This window comes from Capricornis sumatraensis, chromosome 2 (genome assembly GCF_032405125.1).
Source record: "Capricornis sumatraensis isolate serow.1 chromosome 2, serow.2, whole genome shotgun sequence".
Taxonomy (NCBI): domain Eukaryota; kingdom Metazoa; phylum Chordata; class Mammalia; order Artiodactyla; family Bovidae; genus Capricornis; species Capricornis sumatraensis.
The window spans coordinates 194144208-194154807 of NC_091070.1; the positions used below are offsets into that span (position 1 = coordinate 194144208).

The 10600-nt window shown below is 43.4% G+C and overlaps 1 protein-coding gene across 1 annotated transcript in view; it reads right to left on the reverse strand.

The window, feature by feature from the left end:
- Positions 1-10184, reverse strand: part of ZYG11A (zyg-11 family member A, cell cycle regulator) — a 65024-nt gene extending 54840 nt beyond the window's left edge. Inside the window, exon 1 of the mRNA XM_068965380.1 lies at positions 10095-10184. Coding sequence (XP_068821481.1) covers positions 10095-10184 — 90 coding nt within the window. The remainder of the gene's footprint in view (positions 1-10094) is intronic.
- Positions 10185-10600: the final 416 nt, after the last annotated feature.

Consider the following 10600-nt stretch of genomic DNA (forward strand, 5'->3'; position numbering starts at 1 on the left):
TCTTTACTGACATTTCCTTATCTTTAATCAACATCCCACAAAAAAACACAGATCCAATACATTAGCAAATCCTACTGGTTATACCTGTGCCAGACATCTTGTGTTTGCTAACTGCCTCCCACTCAGACCCACTCAATCTTCTCCACCTCTACTGCTGAGGTGACTTGTATAGATCCTATGAATAGGTTCCCACGAATAGGTTCCCTTACCCTCTGGCTGTTAGTTTGGTTCTAACATGAAACTCTCAAAAAACTGGAACATGTATTAGTTTCCTACGTAATTTCCTATAAGAAATTACCACAAAATTGGTGGCTAAAAACAACAGATATCTATTCTCTCATAGTTCTGGAAGACAGAAGTCCAGAAATCAAGGTATGAGCAGGACCACTGTCCCTCTGAAGGCTCTAAGGAAGAATTCTTACGTCATCAGCTTCTAGGGGCTGTGGTTTCCCTCAGCTTGTGGCAGCACAACTCTAATCTTCACATGGCCTTCTTCCCTGTATCTCTAGGTCTCAAATCTCTATCCCTTTATCTTATAAACACTATAAATCCAGACACTAGATTTAGGGTCTGGCCTAAAACTTTAGGATGGATCAGATGTTCTCACCAAGATACTCAACCTGGGAATTCCCTGGTGGCCCAGTAGTTAGGACTCTGTGCTTTCCTGCCAAGGGCCCCAATTCAATCCCCAGTCCCACAAGCCACCTGGTGGGGGTACAGAGAAGCAAAAGGGGAAGATCCTCAACTTAATTACATTTGTAAACATCCTGACTCCAAAGGTCAAATTCACAGGTTCTAAGGGTTAAGACTTGGATATATGTTTTGGGGGTTACAACTCCACACAGGTAATTTCCCCTGTTCTTTCTCATTCAAAGTATCTTGGGCTGGCTATGTCACACTAATCACTCCTCTAAGATTAGTCCTCTGTTCTTGCTATTGACTAAATGTCTGCATTCTTCCAAAATTCTTATGCTGCAATCTAACCTCTAATTTGATGTTTGGAGGGAGGAACCTTGGGTCATTAGGTCATGAGGGTAAAGCCTTTACTGAATGGAATTAGTGCCCATACAAGAGTGACCTCAGAGAATTCCCTCGTCCCTTCTGCCATGTGAGAACACAGCAAAAAGATGTATAAGAACCAGGAAGCGGACTCTCACCAGACACCAAATCTTCCAGCACCTTGATCTTGAACTTCCTAGTTTCCAGAACTGTGAGAAATAAATTTATGTTTTTTATGAGTCACCCAGTCTACAGAATTTTGGTCACAACAGCCTAGATGACTAAGACATTCCTTCTGAGAGGTCCTGTGCGCCTAGGGGTGGCAAGAGCTACTGTCACTAGACATTAAAGTGAAAGTGAAGTCGCTCAGTCGTGTCCGACTCTTTGCGACCCCATGGACTGTAGCCTACCAGGCTCCTCTGTCCATGGGATTTTCCAGGCAATAGTCCTGGAATGGATTGCCATTTCCTTCTCCAGGGGATCTTCCCAACCCAGGGATCAAACCCAGGTCTCCCACATTGTAGACAGACGCCTTACCGTCTGAACCTACTGTGGTTTTCCACACCTCTCCCTTATCTTTGGAAGTAACTCCTTAATTAAACTCTCATTGCTGCTGCTAAGTTGCTTCAGTCTGACCCTGTGCGACCCCACAGATGGCAGTCCACCAGGATCTGCCGTCCCTGGGATTCTCTAGGCAAGAACACTGGAGTGGGTTGCCATTTCCTTCTCCAAAACTCTCATTAAATTAGCCTTATTCTGACTGTGTCATCTATTTCCTGCTGTATGACTATCAAACCTCCCAAATAAATTTCTAGTTCATCCCCTTCTTTCTAACTCCACTACCAATTCCTAACTCAAGTCACTACCATATCTTTCCAAGAATACTAAAAAACTCTAAATTACTCTACTTCCACTCTTAATCCTTTTCCAATCCATCTCAACCGAGGGTTTAGATTCATCATTTCTAAAATACAAAACACTACTACATAACTTTCCTAATTAACATGTTTTAATGGGTATAAGGTAAAAAATCAAACAAAAAGCTGTATTTTATATACAACCAACAATGAGACAATTAAACTTTAAAAGTTTACAACGGCATTTTTTGTTTTTGTTTTGTTATTAATTTTGGCCACACCATGTGGCTTGCGCATGCAGGATCTTTATTCCCAGACCAGGTATCAAACCTGTGCTCCTGCATTCTTTAACCACTGGACCTCCAGAGAAGTCCCTTCAATAGCACTTTAAAAACCTCAGAGACTTTCTTGGTAGTCCAGTGACTGAGACTTCAAACTAGGACTCCAATGCAGGGAGCCAAGGTCCGAACCCTCATCAGGGCACTAGATCCCACATGCTGCAACTAAGAGTTACAAGGCTGCAACTAAAGATCTTCACCCAGCTCAGCCAGAAAAACCTCAAGGAAATCCCTGCTGGTCCAGTGGTAAGGACACTGCGCTTTCACTGCCAAGGGTCTCAGTTCCATCCCTGGTCAGAAACTAAGATCCCATGAAGGGCAGAGCACAGACCAAAAAAAAAAAAAAAAAAATCTGTTTTAAAAACCTCAAATATAGGCCTGACTCAAAAAGACAACAAAAATCTAAACACACTAGGATCCATAATGTTTAGCTTACAATAAAATATAAGAAATGGTAAGAAGCAGGAAAGAAAATAAAATCAATCACCAGAAATAGATCCAGGGAACTCCCTGGAGGTCTGGTGGTTAGGGCTCCACAATTTCACTACAGAGGGTTTGGGTTTAATCCCTGGATGGGGAACTAAGATCCTACAAGCTGCATGATGCAGCCAAAAAAAGAGCAAGAAATAGATCCAGAAATAACATAATTAGCAAACAAGAACTTTAAAATAGGTATTATAATTCATGGATATACAGGAGAATATGAATATAATGAGGGAGTAAATATGGAATCTCAACAGAGACTAGAGAAAGCCCACATGCAGCAAGAAAATAAATAAATAAACTTAAAAATAGAAAAGGTCAACAAGGACAATGTCCTATACTTGGAATCTATGAAACTGTTTTATAGCTTAATATTAATTGAATTACATAGCTAATTCACCAAGTACAAAAAAACAATAAACTTAATAACTTTCTTTTTTAAAAAGTCAAAAAATAGTGAAATTAGATACAAACTATCAACCAACTGATCCCGGGGGCAAAAATGGACCCAAAGTGAAATAAACAAAAGACACCACAACATGACAAATAGCTAAAAGCCTATAATAAAAAGAAAAACCTAAGCTAGGGGTGGGGCAGGGGGAGCTAGAGATACTGTGGGCAGTTTAAAACGAAAAAATACAACCACTGAATTTTCATCAGAAGCAATGCTAGCCAAAAGACAATGAAGTAACATTTTTAAAGTGCTGCAGAGGTGGCAACCCACTCCAGTGTTCTCGCCTGGAGAATCCCAGGGACGGGGGAGCCTGGTGGGCTGCTGCCTCTGGGGTCGCACAGTCGGACACGACTGAAGCGACTGAGCAGCAGCAGCAGCAGAGGGCTTTGCTGGTGACTGCGTGGTAAAGACTCCACCTGCCACAGCAAGAGACATGGATTCTAGCCCTGATTCATGAAGATCCCACATGCCTCAGAGCAACTAAGCCTATGTGCCGCAACTACTGAACCTGTGCCACAGCTACTGAGCCTACATGCCGAAACTTCTGCAGCCCGCACAGCCTAGAGCCTGTGCTCAGCAACAAGAGAAGGCCCTGCACTGCAACTAGAGAATACCCCTGCTCACCACAACTAAAGAAAAGCCCGTGCAGCAACAAAGATCCAACTAAATAAATAAAATTTTCTAAAAAATTTAAGTGCAGTAGGAAGAAAAGCGAAGTGCATTGAAGTATCTTTCAAAAATAACGGTAAAATAAAGATATTTTCAGACAAAGTAGAAAGAACCTCTCATCAGCAGGTCTACACTATAAGAAAGGTAAAATGTTCTTTTAGCAAAGAAACATTATACAGGATGGATATTTGGGATCTAGAGAAAAGGGAAGAGTACTGGAAACAGGAGCATGGGGATAAATATAAAACTATTTTTCTTATTTCCTAATTTCTTTAACAACTGATCAAAGAAAAAGTAAAAACAATATACTGTGCAACTTAGAAAAGTAAAATGTATTATTTCAATAGTACAAAGGAGAGGAAAGAGGGGAGAAGATGAAAGAACACTGTTGTAAGCTGAAGTGATACATTTAGAAGTAGTGCAGTGAGTCAAATGTGTACATTTTAAAACCTAGAGCTGTGACTCTCAAACTTTTTAGTCTTAGGACCACAGTACTCTTAAAAAACTGGATTACATCTATCAACATTCACTGTACTATAAGTTAAAATTAAGAAATCTTTAAAATATTTCATTCAGAAATAATAAAAATTAAACCAATCACATGTTTGCACAAAGGACATTTTCTTTTCCTGGTCACACCGGAATCTTAGTGGGATCTTAGTTCCCAGACCAAAGATTGAACCTACACCCACGGCAGTGAAAGAACCAAGTCCTAACCACTGGATTACCAGGAAATTCCCAACAAAGAACATTTTTTTTTAAGAACTATACTTTCAAAAAGAATTTTTAAAAGTTTAGGGACAATGGCAGCACTGTTTTACATCTTTGCAAATTTCATTAATGTGAGGCTTAACGAAACAGAATGGGGTCTTAGAGAGCCCAGAGGTCTTGAGTTCACATTTTAAAAACTGTTATCTTCATGTGACCATTCAGAGAAGAGGAACAGAACTAGTAAGTCAACAGAAAAGATAGAATGAAACTTTTGAAATAATCAATTGGAAAAAAAAAAACTCAATGGAGGGAATTCTTTGGCAGTCCAGTGGTTAGGACTCTGAGCGTTCACTGTCAAAGGCGAGAGTTCAATTCCTGGTCCAGGAACTAAGGTCCAACAATGTAAAGTTAAATTCACAATCAATAAAACCTACCACATCAACACAATAAAGAACAAAAACATATGTCCTTAACATATACTGAAAAAGTATTTCAACACTTTTCAAAACACATTCATGATTTCCATGACTGAAAAAAGCAAAAACAAAAAAAAAAATCAGCAAACTAAGAATAGAAGAAAACTTCCTTAATTTGATAAAAGGGATCTATGGGAAAACCAAGAGCTAGAATGATATAAAGATGTCTCTTCTCACCACTTCTCTCCTACATTCTACAAAAGGTCCTAGATACTGCATTTTTTAGAAAAGGAAATATAAAGCACAGATTGAAAGGGAATAAGTAAAGCTGTCTTTGCAGATAACAGATGATAAAGAAAATCTTAAGAAAACATTAAAAAAATAACCAGAGAATATATGTGGCTTTACATCAGCAGTGACAATAGCTCCTTCATTCTGATATTGGTTATTTAAGTCTTCCTTTCATTATCCTGTAAAGATCTATCAATTTTATTGATCTTTCCAAAGAATCAACTTTTGATTATTTTTCTATTTTTTTTAAAGTAGCTTGAGGAAAGTCATAAGATACAAGATTGATACACCCCCCAAACTACAAACTTTTAAAAAATATTTACAGTACAAAACAAAAACAGGGATAAATTTAACAAAATATGTATCAGACATTTATACTAAAAACTACAAAACATTTCTAAATAAAATTTAAAACAACACAGAGAAATCTAAAGGAAAAGTATTCATGAATTGTACAATTTTTTTAATTAATTAAAAATAAAATCTTAACCAAATGACAAATGTACAGAGTACAGCATGGAACCACACAGAAATAAATTAGTCTGATCACTTTTCTAAAGAAACCTTGCTTTTCAATTACGTCAGTGGCAGCAAAAAATGTACTTGACATGCTGTGCTAGGACATACATTAACAACTCAGCTTTTCCATTAGCTACAAACAAATGTCAGGCAGGATGAATCAAAAGCTGGAATCAAGATTGCTGGACTAACAGCAACCACCTCAGATATGCAGACAATATCACTCTAATGGCAGAAAGTGAAGAGGAACTAAAGAGCCTCTTGATAAGAGTGAAAATTCAGTTCAGTTCAGTTGCTCAGCCTCTTTGGGACCCCATGCACTGCAACACACCAGGCTTCCCTATCCATCACCAACTCCCAGAGCTTGCTCAAACTCATGTCCATCGAGTTCAGTTCAGTCACTCAGTCATGTCCAACTCTTTGTGACCCCGTGAATCGCAGCACGCCAGGCCTCCCTGTCCATCACCAACTCCCAGAGTTCACTCAGACTCACGTCCATCAAGTCAGTGATGCCATCCAGCCATCTCATCCTCTGTCATCCCCTTCTCCTCCTGCCCTCAATCCCTCCCAGCATCAGAGTCTTTTCCAATAAGTCAACTCTTCGCATGAGGTGGCCAAAGTACTGGAGTTTCAGCTTTAGCATCATTCCTTCCAAAGAAATCCCAGGGCTGATCTCCTTCAGAATGGACTGGTTGGATCTCCTTGCAGTCCAAGGGACTCTCAAGAGTCTTCTCCATCACCACAGTTCAAAAGCATCAATTCTTCAGCGCTCAGCCTTCTTCAGAGTCCAACTCTCACATCCATACATGATCACAGGAAAAACCATAGCCTTGACTAGACGGACCTTAGTCGGCAAAGTAATGTGTCTGCTTTTGAATATGCTATCTAGGTTGCTCATAACTTTTCTTCCAAGGAGTAAGCGTCTTTTAATTTCATGGCTGCAGTCACCATCTGCAGTGATCCAACCATCTCATTCTCTGTTGTCTCCTCCTCCTGCCTTCAGTCTTTCCCAGCATCACAGTCTTTTCAAATGAGTCAGTTCTTCGCATCAGGCAGCCAAAGTATTGGAGCTTCTGCTTCAGCATCAGTCCTTCCAATTCAGGACTGACTTCCTTTAGGATTGACTGGTTGGATCTTGCAGTCCAACGGACTCTCAAGAGTCTTCTCCAACACCACAGTTCAAAAGCATCAGTTCTTTGGTGCTCAACTTTCTTGATCATCCAACTCTCACATCTATACATGACTACTGGGAAAACCATAGCTTTGACTAGACCGACCTTTGCTGGAAAAGTAGTCTCTGCTTTTTAACATACTGTCTAGGTTTGTCATAGCTTTTCTTCAAAGGAGCAAGCATCTTTTAATCTCATGACTGCAGTCACCATCTATAGTGATTTTGGAGCCCAAGAAAATAAAGTCTGTCACTGTTTCCATTTTTTCCCCATCTATTTGCCATGAAGTGATGGGACCAGAGGCCATGATCATCATTTTTGAATGTTGAGTTTTAAGCCAGCTTTTTCACTCTCCTCTTTCACTTTCACCAAGTGGCTCTTTAAAAAAAAAAAAAAGAAGCTCTTTACTTCCTCTTCACTTTGGCCATAAGGGTGGGATCTTCTGTGTATCTGAGGTTACTGATATTTCTCCTGGTTATCCTGATTCCTGGAGAAGGCAATGGCACCCCACTCCAGTACTCTTGCCTGGAAAATCCCATGGACGGAGAAGCCTGGTAGGCTACAGTCCATGGGGTCGCTAAGAGTCAAACACGACTGAGCGACTTCACTTTCTCTTTTCACCTTCATGCATTGGAGAAGGAAATGGCAACCCACTCCAGTGTTCTTGCCTGGAGAATCCCAGGGATGGGAGAGCCTGGTGGGCTGCCGTCTATGGGGTCGCACAGAGTCGGACACGACTGAAGCGACTTAGCAGCAGCAGCAGCGGCAATCCTGATTCCAGCTTGTGCTTCATCCAGTCTGGCTTTGTCACTGCTTCCACTTTTTCTCCTGTTTGCCATGAAGTGATGGGACCAGACGCCATGATCTTAGTTTTTAAATGCTGAATTTTAAGACAGCTTTTTCACTCTCCTCTTTCAACCTCATACCCCAACAGTATACATTCAAAAAACTAAGATGATGGCATCTGGTCCCATCACTTCATGACAAAGAGAAAGAGAAAAAGTGGAAGCAGTGGGAAACTTTATTTTCTTGGGCTCCAAAATCAATGCGGACTGTGACTGCAGTCATGAAATTAAAAGACACTTGTGCCATGGAAGGAAAGCTATGACAAACCCAGACAGAGCATCAAAAAGCAGAGCCATCACTTTGCAGAGAAAGGTCCAAACAGTCAAAGCTATGGTTTTTCCGGTAGTCATATACGGATGTGAGAGTTGGACGATAAAGAAGGCTGAGCACCAAAGAACTGATGCCTTCAAATTGTGGTGCTAGAGAAGACTCTTCAGAGTTGCTTGGACAGAAAGATCAAACCAGTCAATCCTCAAGGATATCAACCCTAAATATTCATTGGAAGGACTGATGCTGAAACTCCAATATTTTGGCCACCTGAGGCAAAAAGCTGACTCACTGGAAGAGACCCTTATGCTGGGAAAGTGAAAGTCATTCAGTCCTTTCTGACTCTTTTCGACCTCATGGACTGTACAGTCCATGGAATTCTCCAGGCCAGAACACTGGAGAGGGTAGCCTTGCCCTTCTCCAGGGGATCTCAACCCAGGGACGGAACGCAGGTCTCCAGCATTGCAGACGGATTCCTGAGCCACAAGGGAAGCCCAAGAATACTGAAGCGGGTAGCCTGTCCCTTCTCCACCGGATCTTCCCCTACCGAGGAATCTCCTGCATTGCAGATGGATTCTTGACCAACTGAGCTATTAGGGAAGCCCAATGCCGGGAAAGATTGAAGGCAAAAGGAGAAGGGAGAGGCAGAGGATGAGATGATGAGATAGAACTCATCGACCCAATAGACAAGACGTGAATTTGCACAAACTCCAGGAGAGAGTGAAGGACAGGGGTGCGGATCAGTGTTGCTATCCATGGGATCGCTAAAGAGCCAGATAGGACTGAACAATAACAAATAAATTTATGCACTGTTTAAGAAGCTTTTAAAAGTGAGTCCAAAAGGGTATACAGGATTACAGGTTAGACCTCTGCAGGACACAATGGCCAACAAGGCGTTAGTGTGTAAAGTGCAACCTCAATCAGAATATCTCCTTTCCTCCACACTAACTGTGGGTTGAGCGTTCAGTAGATTCTGATTTCTAAGAAGGGTGGCCCTTGGGGTTTTGTAGAATATGGAGCCACATCAGAAACGATGTCAGGTTCAAGATCTTGAGCAAGTCAAGAGTTCTCAATTTTCCTACACACTAGTAAAATGGAGACCATCAGTGCCTACCAAAAAATCCGAGAGGTTTTACAAATGCGACAACTGATACACAGTAAGCTCCAAATACACTCTCTTTTGGTTGCGTGTTGCTCAACATCGTTTGAAAGGCATTCCGAGGGAAACGGGGGGCGGGGCCTAAAAGAACACATGGAATTTTAGGAATTTCACTCTTTGGGGTTCCAGTTCTTCCAGGCGGGCTCTTTCTGTTAACAATCCCAGGACCGACAGGTCGCATACTCTGGGGAGCAACAAGTCCCCAACATAAGTTAGGGAACAGTCGAAGTTTAAGGCATTTGGGCGCAGGATGACAATAAATGCCAAGGGCCAAGCATAAAGCCACGCCCAGTGCTTACGTCTAAACTTACCACCACCTTGCAAAATAGCAGTCGCCCGCGCTTACACGTAGTCTTCCCAGGTGGCGCTAGTCAATACGCCTGCCAATTCAGGAGACAGGAGAGACGCGTTCGATCCCTGGGTAGGGAAGATACCCCTGGAGGAGAGCATGGCAATCTACTCCAGTATTCTTACTGGAGAATACCATGGACAGAGAAACCTGGTGGGCTACAGTCCATAGTGTCGCAAAGAGTCGGAAACTACTGAAGCGACTTAGCACGCACGCACTCACTTGCACAGGAGAATCAAGGGGACCAGAGGAGAAGACCCGCCCAAGGTCAAGCGGGAGGCGGGACACACCCCGCCACTCCTCCGCGGCGCAGGGTCGGCGCGCTGGGCCCGGAGGCTGGGACGCCCCGGGCGGAAAACTCCTCTCCGACAAGCTCTTCTCAGCATCTGAAGACAGAAGCCTAACAGGGGCTCAGCCTCTTCAGACGTTACCCTCCGCGTAGGTGAAACGACCCAAAAATGTCTCCGCACGGTCCCCGACGACTTGCCGTGCTCGCCCAGGGCTGACGTCCAGCCGAGGTTCGCGTTCCTTTTCCTGCCCCCGTCCCTTGCCCTCCTCAGAGCTCACCTGCACCACGAGGCAGCCTAGTATATCCTTCCGAGCGTCCGGAGAGACGATGGTCCGGGGCGAAAGGCCCGGGTGCAAGAAGTGAACCATGGCGACGGTGAGGCGTCGAGGAGAGAGCTGCCGTCGAGCTGGGCCTGGATCCCGCGAGAGGTGGATTCGACCCGCGCCAGGAAGCAGCTGAGCAACACCCGCTCGGCTAGCTGACACTAAGCGCTCCAGCCGCGAGGTTTGAAATCCCGGGCGCGGCGACGCGCACTCGTCCACCGTAGACCCCGCCCCCAGGACGCGCCTCACCACCCCCACCGGGGCCACCCACCACTCCCTCCGGTGAGGACCCAACCGTTCTCCTTCCACCTCCACGCCGTAGAGACCAACCACTCACTCAGCTCCTACCCACACGTCTATGACCAAGTCTCCCACAAAACCTACGCCATAGGTTCCCTTTGCCCGTCAAAGGCACGCCCACGGACCAGCTTTGTGGAGTTGGGAAACAGAATATGGTGGCC